Consider the following 22,825-nt stretch of genomic DNA (forward strand, 5'->3'; position numbering starts at 1 on the left):
GGGAAAATCCATCACTTTTGGGTAGAGCAGCTACTTCAGATGACCTGGAGACCAAAGCTTACCAGTATTTTTGTGTGGCAATCGTAAGTGTAATTACCCTCATGAGATTTCTAGAAGAGAGAAGTAAAGTAGGGTGTTAAGAAATATCAAAAGAGAGTTGATAGTATTAGATACATTTAAAACTTACCTTCATGTTGAAACTTTCCCTTCACCCTGCCAAACTACTTATTTATTTTGCAGTTACAGTACTGAGTATACCTATAGTTTACACTATTGGTGCCTATAAATATATACACCAACACTATTTTTTTACACCTGTTACATCATGCTTTTAAAATGCAATATATCTACTGAAAAAAACAAACATACTTTTATTTTGGAAAGTGAAAAACTGAGAAACACCAAGGTATTTGCTTTCAAACTAGATTTTGACCACTTCTTCTGTGTACAATCTCTTCATTTGTTTATATTGTAGCTGTTAAGAACTATTTCAGAATCATACGTAACTCATGCATTCATTCCAGAAGCTAAAGCAGTATCTAGGTAAGATTAATAAAGGCTACTATTTCCAATTTTAAATTATACAAAATTATTCTGTAATTCATACTGAAGTTGTGGATTGAAAACAAGTATAATTGCATGCAAACTAGCAAACTGGGGCCAGCAGTTCATACACATTTTGACTAAGGATGACGGTTAGCAGCACACACCTTTTCTTATAACACATTACACATAGATTTTAATTCAATATTAACTTTATCCAGTGTATCTTGAAAGAATATAATGAAATTTGTCTTCTCAGTCACACTGATAGTTTTTGGACAGAACACTTAAAATGGTTGATTTCTATCACTTTTATTGTTTGTATTTACTGAGGTCTCTCTACTTTTGCTCACATGAGTAGCATGAGACAATAAGGGCTCCTGTCAAATGCTGCAAACTTCTGATCCAGCCAGGGACGTCTCTAGGCAACAGCTGCTATGTGTAAGATAAAACTTGTATGGAGGCATAGGAGGGATATTGCCTGCTTCAGAGGGTTCTGATGTTGCACTGCAGTTGTTATGGAAAAAGCCAGGCAGCAGCTTTCAGGAGCAACGGGATGCATCTTTTGCTTTAGCGAAGTGTGGTCTTCCTAGGCCTATTTCTATTGTTAAATATTTCAGCAGTATTTCCTACTTGGAGTCAAACATGTAAACATCCCACTGTTCCATAATACATCTTACATCTAATTTTTCTTAATTACCAGCACATCTGTAATTGTAGTACCTAAGCACCCTGTAAATACTTGTTCCAGATGGACCCGTTTTACTTGTGCTAAAACAAGTATGTGACACTGCATATGGAGTTAAAACCATATTGCATGAGTAATAGTTGTAAAAATATACCCCATAGCTTGTTGTAGCATTTGATATTATGTAATAGTCCTGGTCCTTTAGTTCTTAGGACTCTTGAAATGCCAGCTGCATTAACTGGAATGCAGAATCAGGGCAAATTCAGGCATGATGTAAACATATACAAATCCCACTGAAATCTCTGTCCAAACCCAGCGTTAGTGCAATTGTGGTTTGAAATTGATGTTGGGTGCCAGTGATCAACAGCCTAGCCTGTACTAACTTGGTATGCAGTTAGTTGGAAGAAAAAAATCAAAAAGCTAAGCAAATAAACCTCTTTCAAGTAGGTTTCAAATCGGTGCAGTGCTCAGCTGTCATAATTAGATTACCTATCGAAATAAAAAAACCCTGCACTCACTTAAACCAAAGAAGGATCTAGTCCATGGTATCAGCTGTAGTATAAGTTCATAGGTTAGACCATATCATCGGGTAATGATATAACTAATCTGAAGTCCAATCTTCAGACATCAGATAAAGAACTTTAAGGCACTGTTTAATGGCTGTATAAACAAAGAGGACCCTATTTTATCTCATATCCCCCATCTAGATAATTTATATGGCTTCAGTTCCCATACTGCCTACATGCCATATTACAGAAGAGATTAACAATTCAAAGCTAATTCTTTTCTTGCAATGCATCATCAACACCCTTTTTCTGATCATCTTAGCCTGTGTGTAATTTATCCCATGTTTATCATCACATCATCAAGCTCTGTATGTGTGTGTGGGGATCCATCTTACTTTAATTAAATACAGAGACTGGGCACACTCCTGAAGTTATTACTTAGATAAAACTCCCAGTAGGGATTACAAACTCTAACCAACAGTAAACCTGTTTCAGTAAGCTTTACATTAAAACCAGTAAAATTTATTCCTACATTTGTGCTATTTGGGTTTGTTTTCAATAATGGAATGAAATAGATTTATGCAAAACATTACATGCATCCCTGGAAGTCACAGTCTGTTTTTAAATATTTTTTTTTTATTTCTATAGCATCATTTAAGAACCACTATTTTTGCAAAAGGGTTTTGAGTTACCTTTTCCAGTGTCAGATGCTACCACACAACAACATGATATTCTTTGAGTTTTTCTTCCAGAAAAAAATTAACTTCTGCTTAAAGTGTATACCTGATCTTTTTCATGTAATATGTGTAACTCCTAGAGTCAGTGAAGCAAGAGTATGCCTTTAACTCCATATAGGATTGGGTAGGTTTTTAAAAAAATGATCTTATTAACACTGGTAAAAAATCCAGAGGATCGTGGCTGTTCCAAAGAATCATATAGTTCAGAATGATTGCATAGCCTTGTATTTCAGGATTTCAGTAACTTTTACCTGACAAAACTGTGTGTCTCCATAATATGTAATTTGTATTTCTTTCACAGTTTAATATAGAACATGATAAATAGTTTTCTTGGCATGAGATCTGGTTTGTGACTATAAAGAAGTGATGGGATTGTGTTTGTGCTGGCTACGCAGACAGGCCCAATCGAAAGCTGCTTATTTTGACCTGGGTTCCCATATATGGTGTGTGACTGTCCCGAGATCCCTTTTCTCCGCTAAACAAAATGAAATCCTAGGTGCCTTTTCAGCTCGAGGTTGACTTGTAGCTTTGCAAACTGATCTGCTTTCCTGAAGTATTCCCAATGTACTTGCTACAAAATAATGTCTTGCTTACTGGGATGTAGTAGCCAGAAGACATTTCTTCACTAGAAGTATTGCTTTCATTCACAGATTAATTACTTGAAGGTAAGGATCTATTAGCAGTGAATAACCACAGATTTTTATAAAGAAAAAAAAGGTTCTGTTTCAATCTATTTATACAGTATAAAGTTGGGTTTTCTTTTGTTTTGCTTTGTTTTTTTAATTTATTTAGTGCTGTAGACCTGGCATGGAATTAAGACTTTTTTTTTTGGTACTGCAAATCGTTACACTGTTTTCCTCATCATGTTCAGATTATGGGTACTGAAAGAGTATAGAAAAATAACTGTTACGTGAAGTGAAAGATACTATCTGCAAAGTGGAAATGCTGTGGAGAACACTGATCAAATTTAGTTATTGTGTATGTTTTAATGTTTTTTAACATTGTGTATATATTTTTAAAAAAGCTTTTTTGAATTATGAGCAACCAAAGTTCTGTAACAGAAATGTATCATGAACCCATTTCGGTTTAATGGCTTGCTAATTAAATTACTTAATTACTTATCGATTGGTAAAAGCTAAGCTTTAAAGAGTTACTGTTACTTAATGTACAAAATTAACCCTATGCAACCATCTCTCTCTTCTTTGGGAATATTTGTAAGGTCTATGGAAAGGGCCTTTATGCAGTTTCTTAAAATTTTGCTAAATTTTAAAACTTTAGTAAGTGAGTAGTAATAATTGAAATACAAATTTGCATATATTTACTTTTTTTTTTAGGGGTACAGATATTTAATGGTTTAAATGGTTTAAACCATTTAAAAAGTTCTAGATACTTTATTTAATAAATACCTTTAAATTGGAGAAGGCTGGCTTAAATAGTTTTAGCAGACCCTTTCTTTACAAGGTTGCAAGAATCTCAGATATTTGAGAACAAATCTGTTACATATCCAATCAAAACGGCATGTCCGGACGTGTATGCTGGTTGTATGCTTAAGAACCTCTGAGTATCCCTATTTAGCTTCTCTCATTGATATAATGTTGGTGTAATTCCAGTTATTCTATTAGGACGGCTTTAGTTTAAACCCGGCTTACTAGAGGGGACGCATCTACACACAATTAAACTTTCCAAATGAGGAGGGGCCTGGGGGATTCAGGAGTTGTTCTGGGGTGAGGCTGAAGAAGGTGCAAAACACGGGGCTCTGGCGGCGGGGGCCCAGAGACGCGCAGCTCCCGCGCCTGCGGCGCAGCGGCAGCCCCGGCAGGAAGGTTCACTTCAAACCGCGCAAGCCTCAGCGCCGTTGTTGCTTTTAAACCAATAAGTCCGGGACAAGAGAATAGCTGCGGTTTGCATTACAAAAACAAAAACAAAACCCAAAAGGAGGGAGGGGGGGGGAAAAAAAAAAAAAAAAAAAGGAGAAGGGGAGTGAGGAGGAGAGCGGGAGCGGCAGCGTGCCCCCAGGCACTGCCTGGGCAGACCCACAAGGCTGAGCAAACAGACGGCGGGGCTGGAGGCAGCCTCCCTCCGCTGTGCTTTGTCTGCCCGCCGCCGACCCGCTCCGGCCCCGGCTCCGACCCGCGCCCGGGGCGCGCCCGCCCCGCCGCGCCGTGGGAGGCGCCGCCGCCGCGCTGCGGGCCCGCGGAGCTGCGCCCCGGCACCGTGAGTACCAGGCGGGCGGCGCGGGCGCTGACAGCGGCGGTGGCGGCAGCGCGGGCAGCGGGAGGACGAGACCAGGGAAAGAGGGCGGCTGCAGCAGCTCGGCTGCCGAGCGGCCCCGGGTCCCGGCGCGGCGGAGCCGCGGTGCGCGGAGGGACAGGGGCGCTTTCTGCCGTCCCGGAGGAGAGCGGCGCTCAATTATAAATCACTAGGTGCTGCAGCTAATTTTGGCCGCGATTCAGGCTGGGGTTTGTAGGCTTCCCACAAAACAGATGTTAGGCGGTTCTGTTTATTGTGATCAGCCAGGTTTGGGGATTCTCCTGTTTGATTTCCTCGAGCGCTAATGGTTCGGTAGATAGGAGCAACGTGGTGGTGAGATGTTAAACGGGGGGGTAAGAGACACGTACTGTAGGAAACCGGCAGACCTTGCTGAAAGAGACATGAGAGCGTGAGAAAAATAATAAAAAAATTGGGAGGAAGAATGCCTGACAGAGATTTTGACAGTGCTTTCTGAAGCAGGAAATCCTTTTGCTTAATATGTTTAAATTTTCCGAACACCAAGGAAAACACATAGATCCCCACAGGAGAACTCTTCAAGATGACAGAATAAACATCTGCACAACTGAAATATTTGACGTTTATTGACATTTTAGGTGGCTTATTTAGAACGGTGATCTTAGAACGAGGAAGTTAAAGACCTTTTGAAGTCTCATTAAATTTACATCTTGCTTTTGAGCAACCGAGACCCACCAAACATTCCCAAGTATGTATTTCTCTCGGTGTTTCAAACATCAAGAGGAAGAACTGCCCTTTGCAGTGAAAGATTTATTCTGGAAAATTAATGCTGTTAGTGCATTTAAAAGCATTTATTTGAAGGTGGTTGGGTTTTGGTGGGTTTTTTTCCTTTCTTTTGTAAGCAAACATTTAAAACTGAAGCAAGCAGAAGAGAGAAGAGGTTTCAGGAGGAAAAAAAAAAAAGAGGATAGTGTTTTTCATGTAGATTGTTTAAATTTAAAAATGAGCACCGAGGAAAATTTGGAATAAGTGGAAATGTGGTGTAGTGTATCATTGGAAGTTTCTAACGTTAGATACCACGTATAAAGATTCTTTTATTTTCCATCCCATACTGAGACAGTTCGCAAAACATCTGCCAAAACACAGACTGCTGGTTTGGTGTGTAAAAAAAATTAAAAGTATAGATTATATATATGGATCTGTATACATACATATATATGTGTGTATATATGTTATATAATTTTAGGTATATAAACATGTATGCACACAGCATTTTATATGTTGCTCACAAACCCATGACATGCAGTTTTTAGCCAAGCACCTCACTGCTGTCAGAGTTTTCCCAAGGCCTGGAAGGGTCTGGAAATGAGCAGCCATCCCCTCTCAGCAGTTCTGCTCAGTGACAGACGGCTTGAGTCACGCTTCCCCTTTGGAGAGAGGAGAAAAAAAGAATGAGTAATCATTTTGTTTGAATTGCAATAAGTATGAAATATTTCTCAGGAGCCAAAAAAAATCTTGGAAAAGCAGAAAGACATTCTTAAATGGCTGGTCATAATAGGAGCATTGTCACATTGTAGTGCTTCTTTCTTAAAGGGAAGAAAGTGTTGGGGTTTCAAAACCTTTCATTCATAGTTGCATGAAGTGAAGATGCAGGATAGCACTTTTAGAATTTAAACTAGTAATTAAAAATGAAATAACTGCAATTACCTGCTTTTGCTTTAATAAGTGCAATTTGTCTTTGACGTGAACATCTAGTGAGAAAGCCCTACTTCTTCCCTTAGAGCCCAGCAATACGATTATAGGAAGAGTAAAAGTATTACCAAGTTTCCTGGGTTGCCAGCAAGGTGCCTTTCTGCAGCCAATTTGCATTTTAGTTTTGTAACATTTTGGCTGCTGAAGCCATTATGACTGCAGATACTGGCTGCATAGCACTTTTAAGGAGGCAAAGAGTGCTGTTGGGGAAAAGTCCACTTCTGCCTCTCCCTCCACCCCTTCCTAAAAATGACAGATTTTTTTTTTTCCTAAGAAGGAACAGTCTGATTTGAAAACTGCCATTGTCTTTGACATTTGCTTCTTTAAAGTAGAACCGTGTTTTAAGACAAAGCGCATGTGCTGGCTATAGTTTTCTCGGTTAAATTCTTATTTTCACTTTGAAAATTTCTTTTTAGCTGGAAAAATGTTTTAAATTATAGCCATTAGAAAAAATTGCTCCTAGCAAGCAAAAATACTGTGGAAAACCTGTAATTTAGACAAGTACCTATATTTTATTTGCTCTGTGCTGCTGAAATTTAGAATCCCTTCCCATTTACAGTTTACTTTTCACAGAACATTATTAACTTTTTGGCTTCATACATGATCTTCTGTCAGATGCTTTTGATTTGTAATTTAGCAAAGTATAATAAACAGTGCAAAAGTCATGAATTTTCCTCTGCATCCTGAGCTCTGTGGTAGGGAAAATGTGATAAAATGTGTACCTTAAGTCTTGTTTGATGATCTCTCAAAGCAAGTTTGCCTTCTGGAAATAATTTCTGGGGTTGAAGAGCATGGTATTAACAGATTTAATGTGGCTATTCAATGGATTGGTGGAGTACTATGTGAGGTTTAACAAAATGAGAGAGACAAATTGAACATCAACAAAACCTACATCTGTGAAGAATTATAAATTTAATTAGAAAAAAAGGCAAACTTAAAAGACCTCATTAACTAATCAGAATTTGATGTTACTAATTTAAGACTCTTAACTGGATGAATTTGAAGTAGCTTTGCTATCATTGTCCTTTTTTTCTCACCATGTACTCTATAGTGCCCAGATCTGCAATTTGTATTAAGGAAAAAGATGTGAACGTTACTTACAACAATCAAATTATACACAGTACTGTTTTTGAGGTATTAAGGAGAATATGTATGTGTCATTTAGCATATACGGCATTTTTAGTTTTAGCAGAGCACTGTGTATGAAGGGAATGTCACAGCTCCCTTTTTTCCTTTTTTTTTTTTTTTTTAATTGTGCCCCATTTCTGGACAGGTAAGGTCATTGCATTTGGAGTTTTTCCCCCCTTTTTGTTTGATATGTGAGTTATGTTGCAGAACTTCAATTATCTAGAAATCTGTTGACAAAATGGGAGAATGTATGAGAGCAAGTACACACCACCCAGAAATGTTTTTATTCTATGAACTAACTGGTCATCATAAGTGTGGTTCCTTACTACGTTGTAATTTTGTACTACACATAAAAAACTGAAAGCATGTGAAGTGTAGCATTTTGTAAACTGTAACTAATTTCACTCACATCTGTGTCTAATTGTTGTCTGCATTCGCATTCTTGAGAGTAGATTTATTTTTCCTGGACCACTCTGTGGATTCAGCTGACCAGCCTAAGTGAGGATTAGTTGTTTTAAAGTTATTTTGATTAAAGAGTCATTTTTAAATTTGGTAACTTGCAACACATGGTTTAAATAATCCTTGAGACACAAAGGAATATATCTAAAGTATGTCTAATGAAAATGAAGATTGTGGATATGAACTTTCACAAATCATAAAGTGTCAGAGGACATTTAAGTTATATATTTAATTCATTTCCAATGAGCTGGTTATTTTTTTTGCCTTCTCCCATGCATCCATAAATGAAATTTCTCTCACTTATGTGCACACATGACATGTATATATGTATATTTACAAATGCACCAAAGTTGTTATTCTTTAAAAAATTGGTAATTAAAATAGGATTACATGTATTTTAGAATTTAATCAAATATGAATTATTCTGTAGGGCACATTGGAAAATATCAGTTAATTAAAGCATCCATTTGAAAATGGAAGTTTTTCCTATTATAAAAGATATGTTTTAAAGGATCTTGTGTAAGAGGGAATGAAGATAGCTCTGTAAGCAAACTTAGTTCTCACCTATAATTTTTTCCAGGTGTTTAGAAGTAACAGCAGAAACATATCCTAAGGCACTCTGCAGCAGTTTCTGGGGTAAAGAACTGAGGGGAAAAAAAAAATCTCTGAAACAAAATGCACAGTTTTGACTGTATCTGCTAGTCTGGTTTGATTTGGCATGCAACAACGTATTGAGAAGCGTGTTATGCAGTACTTTAAGTACCCAGTTATAAAAAGATTGATGTTTTTCAGCATGTATTATTGCATGCTTTTTGACATCGTTTGTAATGTTCTTCATTGCCTGGCTGCCCCTAGCAGTTGTTTACTCTTTCTAGTAGTAATTCTGTCTGTGATTAAAAATAACAAAAACCCCACCCCACAGACACATAAGTAGGATTTGCTTGGATGATTTTTATGGCACTTAAAATGCCTCATCTCCCTTGTCTTTGCTCTGTGATCATTTAAGAGATGTCAGTTCAGGTTGAATGGAAACGCACATGAAGGATCCTCACTGCAGACGTTAAGAGGATATATACCTTGCCCAGAGAAGCTTTTGTGTGCTTTTATGCTAGCAGTGTTCACCTGAATTTTATCACCTGCTGACAATCATTAGTGGCTAGAGTGTGTTAGCAAAGCAACAGTGTTCTTCTGATAGGATATGAAAACTATTACTCACCTGAGTTATAAAAGGAGTAATTTTATTAAACTGAAAAATTATTGCTGGGCTTCCCAGTGGAACCAGATTCCTTTTCCTGATGAGTGACCTCAGAGGTAAATACTACAGCTTCCTCCTATTTATTTAGCCAGAAGTGGTTTTTAAGTCATTTTATCAGAAATCTCATTAGCAATTGGAATTTTTATGTGTATGGCTTTGTGCAATAATGTGTGGGGTATTGATTTTAATTCACACTGGCTGGAGATGGGTTGTTTTAAAGATGGTTGTGTGATACTGTTGGCCATATACTGAAGATCTTTACCACAGGTAGACCTGCCCATTGTTGTCGTTCTCACCCTTCCCCCCAAAAACATTAGTGTCAGCCTCTCCACCTTGCCTCTGGAGTGAATGTGGCTTGTGGGTTCCCCATGGCCCAGGCACGGAGGAAGGATGGCAAAGAGCGGAGGAAAACTAACACAATGAGGGGCAAGAAGTTGTGAAGAGTTAAGGGGAAGGGAGGGATGAGAAGAGGCAAGAGGGGTGGAGGATGCTGAGGGGCTTGGGGCCGGAGCAGCTCTCGCTGCCCTTGGCCGGCGCGGCAGGGTTACCTTTGCGGGGGTGCGTGGCGGAGCCGTGCCGTGCCGTGCCGTGCCGTGCCGTGCTGTGCCGTGCTGTGCCGTGGGAGGAGTGAGCCCCTCTGCAGCTGTCACGGGCCCCTGATGAATCACTATCCCGTCACTTGGCTGCCGTCCCCCAGCGCAGGGAGGAGGGAGAGAGACCTGCCGGGGAAACAACAGTCGAGCCTTCAATTTAAGGACAATATGCCTTTCACGGGCACCGCACCCACCTCTCTCCGTTTGGATTTAAAGAACAGAATTGTCATCTGTGGTGATATCCTTTCTTTAAATTAAGGCCTCATAGTAAAGCGGAGTAATAGAAGCTTCTGTTTGTTTCCCTGGTTTACAGGTGCAGAAGTCCCAAACTAGTTCAGATGTTGCTGTTTCCTCAAGCTGCAGGTAAGGATTTGACTGAAAATTGCCATTTTTCTGCAAGTCTTTTATTGTATTATTTTTTTAACTTCAAGTGATAAGTAAAATATTTATTCTTGTTTTCCACGTTAAGTGGATGAGTAGGTGCTGGAGTATCGCTTTTATGTGCATGCAACCAAGTCTGCAAACCATGAGCACATATGCTTTTTCAGTAAATTGTTTGACTTTATATTAGATACTGTCTTTTTGAACTCATTGCGATATCATCCTTTTTTATGTGTAAATCAGACAAGGTAAAGAAATTTAAAATGAATGATATTTGTGTAGAACTTGTGATAAAATGTCAGTTAAAATGTGAAAACTTCATAGCTGAAATGACACTTAGGCTTAAGGATCTTCATACCATTACTGCAGGAGGAAGTTTTTATATAATTTTAGTAGTCTTTAAAAGAGCCGAAGCATTTCTTTTAAACTGAAAAATTACTAGTTCAAATGCCTTGGAGGCAGAGTCACCTGTGAAGTTTCTACTGGGAACAATTACTTAGAATGAGTACATTAAATAACATTATCGAAAGTTTTAGGTATAAAGTGGAAGGATGGGGCACTTCAGTCATAAGCCCCAACATCAACGAAAGGATATGTCATGGTGGTGATGGCTGTTGGCCTGTATATATAAAGCTATTGAAATCACCAGTCTGAAATATTCAGCTGCTTTTGTGCAGGTTAAACTTTTAATTTTTGCTTTGAATCGGAACTGTTCTCTTATTTTGCTTAAGCGACAGCTGCTGAGATAGAGCAGAGTGCTAAGGCACACTAACGCCTATATGGATTCACTGTATGTTGGTCATATCCCTTTTCAGTTGGGCACGCTCTATGTAATCCACAAAGCAAACAAGTGAGCAGACATAATAATGTTTTAATGCTGCATTTGTTTCAACGGAAACAGAGGAACAATTAAGTAGTTTGCCAGAGTAAACACATACATCAGGAATATCTCATTCCCTGTCAGTAGATGATAGGTTTCCACAATTGCTTCAAGTGTTTTATTTGGTTTGGAGGCCCATTATATTGCCACTGAGTGGTAAATCTTGAAAAAGCAGAGTGTTAATTTGTTGTTAAGGAAATATATGTCTTCATATATTGGGATTCCATCTTTGTAGGTGTCTTAAAATAAAAGGTTACGTGAATGTTTAAAGTACAGTACTTGGAATTATTCTGTTACAAGCTGTAAAAATAATTACAGTAGCTGGTCAGTTGTGTGTGGGGCTAAAACATGAATTAAGCACTAGAATAGGTCAAGTTGGGAGAAGCTGTGAATTTTTCACTGACTGTTTTTGGGATGTTGATTAACAGTGGACTGCATCTTGTAAAGGCAGTTCCTATGTAATTCATGTTAAATATGTCACTAAAACTAGTTGCATCTTGTTTTCAGGTCTATGGAAATGCAGGATCTAGCCAGCCCACACAGACGACTAAGTGGTAGTAGTGAATCCCCCAGTGGTCCAAAACTTGATAACTCTCATATAAATAATAATTCCATGACACCCAATGGCACAGAAGGTGAGCCTTTTTTTAGTGTTTCATAATTTGTTTTTTCTCCTTGTTGCATTGATGTTGTTGCAGTCAGCAAGCTATATAATGTTTTACTATTTTAGATGTTCCATGTTTATTGATATGATGCATAAAGTCAGTGTTCAATGTTTATCAGTAGTTACTATTATCAAGTTTCAGCAATAGCTTTTGTTCCAGGTTTGTGTTTCTGTCATGGAGTTTAAATGGACTGAGCAGGTACTACGTGCAGAGCTTTTAAGTAAAAAAAGGCAAAAAACCTGAAAGGGAAGTTTAATGATGAGGGGGAAAAGTAGGTGTTTACAATTGCCATAATACAAAATGCAATTTTTTAGCCTTTTTCACTATTTTGATATTTCTTTATGTTCTCACTTTTTCCAAGCTCTGATGCTATGAAAGTTTTGTCAAGTAGGCTAATAAAACTGTGTGTTGAAAGTTCCTCGGGCTAGCTTGCTGCTCTGATGGAGTGGCCAAAATTCAAACAGGTGTAGTAATTCAATGGGGTAAACTGATACGTATTTTTCAAGAAGCAGTCAGGCAGTTGATAAGTTATGTTTGTTCTCAGTAGAATACTAACAACAGAACAACCTAACAGCTTTTCCAGTAATATAATACATCTAGAATACATATAATAATACATATAATGAAACACAGAAGGGTTTATACAACAAGCACCAAAAAGTACTCTTTCCTGTAAGATTTCCACAGCAATAGTGGGAAGGATCATACATGACATTTGGCTAGCTGTGTGAACAGAGACTTAATGCACTACTAGATAGGAGAGTCACACAGCTTTAATATTACTGTTCAATATAAATGTATAGGTAAACAACTGTTGTAACAAAGATATACCTTTTTTTCCCCCCTAAGAACTTGGTCATATTAGTGCTGTCAGACTGTTACGGATTATGGACATGCCTTGCATTCTCCCAGGAAAGGCACATGTCAATCAAACAAATGTCGTCCCCCCTCAATTCCCCAAACATCTCTGTTATTCATTCTAATTGGAGTCCTTGGTAGTGGGGAAGGTTTATGGGTTATCAGATTAACAGGTGTTTGTGCCAGAGTTCTGTAAAATTTAGTTTTTGTTATTGTTGTAAAAGTATTACAATAAAATTTTAAGCCATTTGAGAAAACAAAAAACTTTTTTAAAGAATAAAGTACTTCTTATGTTCATGTAGTTTAAGCAGAAAAATATTTTATGTCCACAGATGAGTCTTCTTCCTTTAAAATACACAAGTATGTTACTAGATTTTTATATCATGTTATCAGGTATATACCACTTTTGGTACAGGAGGAAATTGCTTGACCCTTTCAAATTAAAATTCCTCTACCTCACAAAAGCCTTTGCTGTAAACTTCACCAGCTTTAGTACTTCTATGTAATTTGAAGGTTCCTTAGTAGCACAAAAATCGAGAGTGTTCCTTGAAACACTGAAAGACACTCATCATCTGGCTTGACTTTTTGTTCAATATGTAGTTGCTGTGTGCTGGCATACACTCTGAAAAATGCTTAATATTATTATGTCAGGAAATGAACTATATATTTATCTATTAATGCATTCTCCTAAGGTAACAAATAATTTGAGAAATAGTATTCCAAATTATAGGTAGGTATCGTATTTCTTTATTTCAAGAAATTCGGATAAACCTGACAAGGTAACTTGTTTATCTGACACTATAATTTTAAAGTTTAAAAAAATTTGGTGTGATTTCTACCCAGAAAGCTCTAACTTGCAATACGTGTTTGCCTCCTGAGATGAAGCCAAATGGTTTTCTTTTGTTTGCCATTTTCCCTCAGGTGACATGACCCTCCTCAGCACTGCAGACTGGTTGCTCAGCCCTAGCACACAGAGCCCCACAGGTTTGGGTGGCTGCAGTGGGCGCAGCAGGCGTGGGCGCTCAGCATGCGTTTTTCCGATGTTGTTCAGAAAGTGTCCCAACAAATAACTTGTGCTTGATGATTCTGGTCTAAGCTTTCTAATTTGAAAATTCCTGTCTCTGATTACTCTTAAGTGAGCAGTTTGTCAAAGAAACACAGTAGAATAATTTATTTCTGAATTAGATGTGTGCCAAGAGACAAAATTCATAAGAGAATCAGATGCCTAAGAATCTGAAGGTGGAATTTTTACTGCTAATCTGTTTTATCTTGAGAAAATGTTTTGTTAGGCTCCTTGACCTGCTAAAGAGACTTAAGAAAAAGTGGAGTGAATGAAGCAAGAGTTTCCTATTTTTTTTTAATGAAGGGTGAAGTAAAATTATTTTTTCTTGGCTTCTTGAAGCAGAATCCTGCTGAGACATAAGTGGCTGATTCTAAGAGTGGAGTCATAAGGGCTCACCAAACATCTTTCTTAAAATGTGGCAGTGTGGTTTGCTTGCTTGTTGCACAGGGAGTGGAGATGTGAGTTGCTGAATCTTCACATGTTAAATATAATATGTGAAATCAGCTTCTATTTTACCATGCACTCATTCTCACTAACATGAAAGAGCCCTCCTTTTTTGGCATAATGGATCTTCATGTGAACGAGAAGCAAGGCCTCTAGCTATTTGCATGTTATAAATATCTTGTAAAGATATGTTAAATTTGATTTGACTATGGGTGTGACTTTGGCAGGTTTCCATACCCCGAAGTGCAGGATATGTTCATTAGATGAGGGGGAGGGGGGAAAAATAAAGAGAAGAAGAAAAAAAATACCTGTCCAAAAGTGAAATGGCCACATTTCAAACAAATGCTCTTTAATTCCTCTAAGGCACATTTTCAGACTTGTCTCTTATTGATGTTATTCGGCAAGAGGATGTGGTTGGAAGATAGCTCACTGTTTTTAGCTAATATTTTTAGCTTCACACTTAGTTGTAAATTTTCAAAGCAATGAATGGGGATTTTGTTGTGTGATTGAGTCTGAGTTTAATCTCTACATGCAGCTTATATATAATAACTCCTTGTGTGCTTAATTTCACTTTGATAGAGCAAAATTCTTCTCTGGATCAGGCAGCGTGGCCTTTACTGATGGGGAAGTAACAAGGAAATTATAGACCTTGACCAGTCAGAAATTCCCCAGGATCAATGCAAAGGCATAACACTAAAATGTCTGGATAAAGGCACTCAGAAAAATCAGTCCTGGTATGCCAAGGTGGTGCCAATGATAAAAATACTACAATATTTGAGGTTTCCATGTTCTCTTTAAGTGTTTTTCCACAAAATACCCTCTATTGTAGAAATAGGCAGAGACTGGACACCATAAAAATTAAGGTCCTGTATGACTTGCCTAAGAAAATCTCTTAAAAAAATTATTGAAGTAGGGATCAAAATGTTCATTATCATGCCTTATCTCTAATATTCCTTTGCCAGTGAATTGCTGTAGTGGGCTGATGCAGAAGGAGTTAAAGGAACAATAACAACAGAAGCTCATAAAATTGTCATCCCTTAAGTTTTATCAGACAGCTAGTGGCTATTCCAACACCCGTACCCAGATTGGTAGATACACTTTAGAGAGGAAAGGCTGTGAATAATCAATAAATTTGAAAGGAGTAGGAAAACTGTTTTCTGTAGCAGACAATTGCATCCAGTTCCTGCCTATGATGATCTTTACTTTTATCTAAAGAACTGATTGTTGGCATAGAGTAAGAAACAGAAGCCTGTGGCCCGTCATGTTGATGTTTTATGCAACTAGATGGAAAAGAATAGATGAGGACTGGGAGAGGGAGCTGTGATTTTCCAAGCAACTACATTCATGTTAGTAGTATGGACTTGCTACCACCCTTTTATTTGAGTGTTCAAGAAGGAAGGAGAGAAGGCATTGTCATATTAAGTGGGAAGGGAAAATGGGTAACAAATTGAAGATCAGATTTTCAAAGATACGTAGGAAGGGAGGCTTCAAAGGGAGTTGGACACCAAAATTCCTTTGGAAAAAAAAATGATTCTCGCTCTTTAAGTACCTGCTGCAACATGAGAATGAGATCTCACACAAAGACAGTCAAAGCTCTCCACTATGAGGCTATCTGATGGGTCGTCATTAGAAAGATTGTTTTAAGTCTGGTGAATATAAATCAATCTTCAGGGTTTCAAAAGACAGCACTGTGTAGTAAGTTTGCTGTCAAGTTGCTTTACTACACAATGGAGAAAAATTTGTTTTCAGCATTTCCTGAAGTAATGGGGGAGTAAAATATTGAAATCCATAGAGAGGGTAGAGCTGGTTATTGTTATAGCACATGATGTGGATTTTTGTAAGAAAATTCTATTTCTATAAATTGTATTTGTTGTAATTCTAGCAATACTTTGTAGCACTCAAAATAGTCTTTCAGTATTGCAATTAAACTTCCTCATTGGCAGTGAATGATTTTTAATTTATTCCTATTTTTAATAGTTATTTTTTGTTTGCTTTGGGTTGCGAAGTTATGGTAGGTGATGTCAATCTGACCAAATGATCCTTCTTTTGGGTATGCTTTGTTTTGGTACCTTTTAATTACTCATTTCTGGAGTTTCTGCTGATTATATAAACTGAGGTTTCTATATTTGTGTTTGCATTGAAGAGCTTTATGGTATGAAACTTGTACTCAATGTAGGGATACCTCCATATTTAGAAATCCTGAAATAATAGTGTACTAAAGGGAGATCTAATATTTGCATTTCAGTAGGGTATTAGCATCAAGAACTATTGATGCTAACTTTACTCAGCCCCAGAAGACTGCAAGAGGACAGTTGCATGGCCAGAGGCAAAAAACTGCAGAGGTCACAGGCTCAAAGAAGCAACCTGTAGAGGCTAATAAGACTCTTCAACCTGATGGCACTGTTGGAGGATAAAAATCAGATACAGCCAGTTTATGTGAAGGCAAGGAACTTGGACTGTCCTTTCTTCCCTGATCTTCACCTTTTTTTCTTGCTGTATTGCATTGGCTTCCTTCCAGACTTTTTGTCTTATCTGTGCTTTTGTTCTCCTGTTTCCCCAAGAGTCTTTCCGTCTGTTCTGAGCACATGTAGCATAATGCTCTATTATTCCTCTTTCATAGGTATTTGGCCAGTGAAATAACTTGTCCACTCCTCTGCTGGCTCAGTCCAGCAACTCCTGTTGTAAGGTCTCGAGGAGGAAATTGGCTATTCAGTATTTATGTACTTACTGTTTTTTCTGTATGTATGGGCATCTGTTTTTGCAAGCTTCACTATTTCCTTTGTTCAGGTTTTCCTGAAAGAAAGAAGCTTATTTAAGTGATAAGTTAGTAGCAATACAGGTTCCTACAGGCATTTGAGGGGGGAAAAAATACTCCAAATGACAAATTACTTAAAAGAAAAACCAAAAACCAAACCAAAAACCAAACCAAAAGGAACATCTTGGAAGCATCGTTATTTTAATATAATTTATTTTGCAATATACGTGTTCACAGCACAGAGCAGACTGTGGATGAAGCATGGTGGTGTGAGAGTACCCTCTGAGTTTGTCTGTGGGTCGCAGAGCCCCATGTGCACAGTGGCTCTGCACAGACTCAGGAATGTCAAGGACCTATGAAGATGTCCAATACTTTACTGAAAAGTGTAACTGCAACACATCATACTAGGTGTGGTGTCCTTCCAGTGGGACCAGCCTGTTATGCACGATCTGCAGGTATGCAAGTGTGATTGCGTGCACAAATGTCATACGAAATGTTGTATGTTATATGCCTGGCCAGTAATACAGATGAGATGGAATCCAGCCCCAGCTCAGTGTGCACCAGCAGAAACTCCAGGGAACAGAAGTAGAACATCTCAGTTAAAGATCACACTTTAGTAGGGTGGTATTTGAAGTGCCTTAGCAACTTCACAGCCTTGTGACTTGATGATTTAGCTTTTGCATTTGCATCGTGTAATCTTCTGAGGGGTTTTGCTTGGCACAGGTAGATTAAAAAAAAGAAACTTTGTTACACTTCGGGGTTAGCAGTGTCATCTGACCCCTGCTCAGTGAGTGAAGTACCTGTGCCACCTGGTTTGATGAAATAAGCTAGAGAATTTGGTGCTGCTGCTGCTGGGTGGAGAGTAATGGAAGCTGGGACTGTCCCTCTTTGTCCAGGTGAATTTGGCTTTAAGTCTGTCCATCCTGGAGTTCATACCCTTGCCAAAAGTAGAGTATATTGTTTCCCATTTGTGAAAAGTCCCACCTGCTTTGTCATTCTGCTTCTGTCTTCGGAATAGACTTCCCATGACTTAGTCTTGTGTCTTGTACACCTAAACGGCAGAGTGGGCTTGACTTCTCCGTGCTGCTCTTTTGTTCACTTGAAGACTTCGTGTTCTGAGAAGGTAGCTGAAGACAACCTTCTTTGCCATTAATGATGGGGCCATTAATGGTGTTTTGTGGTTATTCTGTCTGGCTGTGGTTAAAGAATATGGATATTGTACAAGAACACTGCAAACTGTTAAACATGTGCATGGCCAAATTCCCAATCTAGAAAAGGGAGGGAAAAAAAAGGAAATAGTCCATGACACCTCTAAAAGGATTGCTTCTGGAGACATGCTGCCTCCATTTGGACAGAAAAGATACAAAACATTTGATATAATTGGACGTGTGAGTGTGAAGGGATAAGAACATTAGTTTGACTCAGATATACTCACCTCCTAAACGCAGTTAATGAGAATATTTTAACCCATGACTGTACTTGTCATATTAATATCCAGGCTGAATCTCGATTAGCAGCTACAAATACTGTCAAACCTTGTCTCTACCCAGATGGTTTTGAATTTTCTTTCTGATTTTGCACTGTAGCAGTGCCACAATTTCTTTGTAAATTTAAGGTTTTTACTGCTAGATGAGCAGGTACAATGACATTAAAGCTCTCTCAGCTGTAATGAATAACATAAGAGGAAGATGAGGGTCATGGAGCTGTAGGCAGTGAAAGCTGGGTGTTAGCCACAGCCTGAATACTGCAGAAGTTTTGAAGCCTCTCACATCAGGGGCGGGGGGGAGAGCAGGAAACAGTCTGGGCTTGAACTAGAATGTGCTGCTTTGAGCAGGGACTTTCTTTGAAAATTAAACATAAATTTAGGCTGGAAAGTTCTGGTAGTTTCCAGACAAGGACATTCAGGAAGACTTCTCTGCTTTGAGAAGCGGGAACAAGTAAGTTTATCGGGCTTCATGGTCAGGAACTGATGATTTGATAAGCTGTGATAAAAAGAGAGAATAATATCCTAGATAGGAATTAGTATAATTGAGTAACCTTAACCCTCAGTAACCTTCAGTAACCTGTTTATAATTGCAAGATTCTTCACCTCAGAGAAGTGTTTGGATAAAATAGTGGAAAATATAATCAGCTTAGAGATTCAAGAAATAATTTTTGTCTCATTGTTAGTGACAGTTATCTATTCTGATTTAATGTATATGGCATAGCTGTTAACAAAGACTAGTTCAGTAGAGCAAGCCTTATATGTATTTTAGATAATAAAAGCAATTTTAGAAAGATATTTAAAAACCTTACCTTTTGCACGCTTGAAGGTGCAATCTTTATGAGGTATTCCTGCAACTTCTGTGTTAGGAGTGGCCAAATATTAGGTCTCTAAATCCATATTTAAAGTAGCCAGCATGTCATTTCTCATAGCACTCTTCACTGATACGTACACCAGAAACTGCATGACAAGCTGTGAACTAAGAAAGTTGTTACTTGGCCAACAAGGCACATGAACTTGTGGGTTCTGGTCTGAAATTCTCTTTCTTGGTAGAGTTCAGAAACTGCTGTGTAAGTAATTTTTAGCCACCTTTTGCAATATGTCTGACTAAACACCATGTTGCACTTGCAGTCTCTGAGTGTCTTAAGAAGAAATATCTTGACAATCAATATAACATTAGATCACCAGTTACACCATCTCTGAATTTTTGTGCTTTTTTTTGTTCCAAGCTAACACTTTGTTATTATCTGCTAGTCTTATTTTTTTTCTATTATTGTATTGCAGTTTTTTCCTACACAGTTTTTTCTTAAATCTTGTTTTTTAGAATTTCACAAATTGCTAGAAAAGAAAAATAAGGGGGAAAAATATCTCTCTGTTGACATAGTTTCTTAACCTCCTTAGTATATCAACCAAAATTATATCAGTAGTTCTAAATAAACATTGCATTTTTACTGCAGGTTAAGAATACGTTAGATTTCCCCATGAACTTTTTATTGATAATCTGTTTTATTACATGAGTGATTTTGTTGGCACTAAAACTTAGTAGTACATTGCTAAATCAGAGTCTGTTCTCTACAATTCAAGTCTGATGATTCTGCACCTCTGTAAAAGTCAGTTTTGATAAAGGAGTGGCAGAAATCGGAACTCTCCTGTGTCACTTTCTGGTGTCTGCCACAACTGAGCATGGTGTTGGCAGTTACTGGCAAGCTGGCAATGTGTGCTGTGTAGATGTGGCAATATTCCCACTCACTTCCCAGTGTCATCTTTTGAAAGCTTAGGACATGTTGCAGAAATGTTAATTGTCGTGGAAAATGTGAAGAGCTGAAATTCAGAGCATGCTTAAGCAGCATGCGGCAGGGCCAGATCCACGCCCCTCCAAAGCCTGGCTTCCTTGCACAGCTCCACATGTCTCTCATGATAGACGTGGATTACTGATGTGCTCCTGGGATAGACTGTGAGACTTGTAACCTTAGGCAGTCCCTTTGCAGCTCTCTTTCCCCATGATTCTGGGATGAAATATGCTCCACTGCAGGTCAATTTTAGTCTTGGACAAATTAGAGACCTTTCCTTTGCAGTAAGAATACACATGGTAAATATTTCCAAAAGGTAACCCCCATGGCTGTTCTTCTCAGTTTATTTTTTTGTATAGCAAACTTTCATCCTCGTGAAATGTCCTTAGGCTAATAAAAGGAAATATGCAGTAATTTTCAAGCATTTTGGTTGAAATGCTTGGAGAGTGGAGAGCTTCTCAGTCCCTATCCATTTTTATTCAATTCCCAACTATCAGCAACACAAAGGTTCATTAAGGTCATACTTGTTCCTAAAGATGGCATATTTATTATCCCCCAAGTAATGGGTATCCAGATTAGGAATAATGTGAACATCCTTTCTTATATGGTGGGGTTTTTATATTCTGGAGATACAACAGCTGAGAGAAGAGACATAAGGAAAAGCTTTTATGAAAAATTTGTGAGCACCCCAGTCAGCAACTAAATTAATTTCCATGAAGAATGCACTGCATTGTATTTCATATGTTTTCCTCTATCTTCAAAATTAGTCTGTCTAGTAAACAGCATTCAGTTATAAACAATGTTGCACTGAAGTATTGCTCATGAGTCATAGAGAGAGAAATTCCATTTTGATGAGGTTTTTCCAAAAATGGTATCTTGAACAAGGATCCAGGTAGGTGTAAAGACTCATGAAGAACGCTTTTAAAACAACGGCAAGAGAAACATTTACATCCACTCAGAAAGAATCATAGAATGGTTTGGGTTGGAAGGGACCTTAAAGATCACCTAGTTCCAGCTCCACTGCCTTGGGCAAGGACAGCTTTAATTAGACCAGGAGGCTCAGAGCCCCATCCAACCTGGCCTTGAAAACTTCCTGGGCTGGGGCATCCACAAGTTCTCTGGCCAACCTGTTCCAGTGCCTTACCACCCTCACAGTAAAGAATTTCTTCCTAATAGTCTAATCTAAATCTACCCTCTGCCCTTTTGAAGCCATTTCCTTTTGTCTCATCACTACATGCCCTTGTAAAATCTCCATCTCCATCTTTCTTATAGGCTCCCTTCAGGTACTGGAAGACCTCAATTAGGTCACCCCTAAGCCTTCTCTTTTCCAGGCAGAACAATCCCAATTCTCTCAGTCTTTTCTTGTAGGAGAGGTGCTCCATCCCTCTCTTCATCTTGGTTGCCCTCCTCTGGACTGGCTCCAACAAGTCAATGTACTTCCTGTGCCAGGAGCCCCAGAGCTGGATGCTGTACTCTAGGTGGTGTCTCAGAGAGCAGAGGGACAAAATTTCCTCCCTCACCCTGCTGGCCACGCTGCTTTTGATGCAGCCCAGGATACGATTGGCTTTCTGGGCTGCAAGTGCACATTGCTGGCTCATGTACAGCCTCTCATCCACCAGCACCCCCAAATCCTTCTTGGCAGGGCTGCTTTTTTCTAAAACAACTGATGCTATACTTCTCTATGGTGTGTGAGGCGGTTCAGTGTAGTCAGTGGACTGCTAATTTGCAGTTATCCAAAAGTGAGCAATATGGAGTATTATTTCTGCAGTAGAGAAGAGGAAGTGTTTGGAGAAAGCGTATACTGAAAACCTACACCCTCTACTCCAATTTAGGTTGATCTGTCTTATCTTCCTCTCTTTTCCCCCAGCACAACTGTCAGCTATAGAGGAAAGAACCTTTCATTGTTATTTCCAAAATGATAAATGCATTATGGAAATTAGGTTCACAAAACTTGCAGATTTTGGGGAAAGTTGGAGTAGTCTATGAGAGACATATTAGTTTGTAAAATGTAGTTGTGAAAATACAGTTCTAAGAAAAAGCAGAAGATAATGTAGATGCTATAATTCTTCATATCTAGGTTGACAAACTGTAGAAGGTCCTGTAAAAGTCTGGTGGTTTCTACTCGTGACACTTTGCAATAAATATTTTATTACATCTTATGTTAGACTTTGAGTATTTAGTTATTAAATGGATGGTGGATAGTTTATATGCTGCGTTTTTAAGAAATACCTTTGTATTAGAGTTACAGTTCAGATCATGAGTGAGTACTTTTGAAGTGAACCTCTTGGCCACCCTTTCTTATCATGTTACTTCACCTTGTGAAGTCTGTTGGACTTCACTTCTTTCAAAAAAGGTGCAGAAGTGCAGCTAATATTCTCCAGCTGAATAACCTCCCTCAAAAATGCCTAACTTATGGAAACTGGACCTCCTGCACCAACCATTTAACTGCATCAAACTTTTCTTACTGGGATACACTGCTTGTTAATGCAGACATAGCAAAGTTTTGTGTTGAGCTAAGTGCTGACTTCCCAAGTTAGCAGACAGAATCCCATGTGGGAGTCAAAAGAAATAGTGGGCGATTAGTAAAATCTTGAGAGATTGCTTTCTAATCTCGTGATA

General features: G+C 38.4%; 1 protein-coding gene and 1 long non-coding RNA gene across 13 annotated transcripts in view; one reads left to right on the top strand and one right to left on the bottom strand.

Annotated features, from left to right (window-relative positions):
- The window catches only part of EYA1 (EYA transcriptional coactivator and phosphatase 1), a 163,727-nt gene that overhangs the window by 66,677 nt on the left and 74,225 nt on the right, over positions 1-22,825 (top strand). For 5 of the 12 annotated variants that reach the window (XM_064651004.1, XM_064651029.1, XM_064651023.1 and 2 more), the window contains exons 3-5: positions 10,201-10,250; positions 11,656-11,783; positions 13,593-13,655. In XM_064651004.1, coding sequence (XP_064507074.1) covers positions 10,201-10,250; positions 11,656-11,783; positions 13,593-13,655 — 241 coding nt within the window. Of the gene's footprint in view, positions 1-2,929; positions 3,140-4,670; positions 4,689-10,200; positions 10,251-11,655; positions 11,784-13,592; positions 13,656-17,367; positions 17,389-22,825 lie in introns of those variants that run through there. The other 7 variants (XM_064651032.1, XM_064651045.1, XM_064651035.1 and 4 more) reach the window with 4 other exon arrangements.
- Positions 5,308-9,942, bottom strand: LOC135412408 (uncharacterized). The gene is made up of 3 exons (XR_010429630.1): positions 9,843-9,942; positions 8,604-8,683; positions 5,308-6,127 (listed from the first exon to the last, which is right to left on the bottom strand). It is a non-coding gene; the product is annotated as an uncharacterized LOC135412408 (long non-coding RNA).

This window comes from Pseudopipra pipra, chromosome 1 (genome assembly GCF_036250125.1).
Source record: "Pseudopipra pipra isolate bDixPip1 chromosome 1, bDixPip1.hap1, whole genome shotgun sequence".
Taxonomy (NCBI): Eukaryota; Metazoa; Chordata; class Aves; order Passeriformes; family Pipridae; genus Pseudopipra; species Pseudopipra pipra.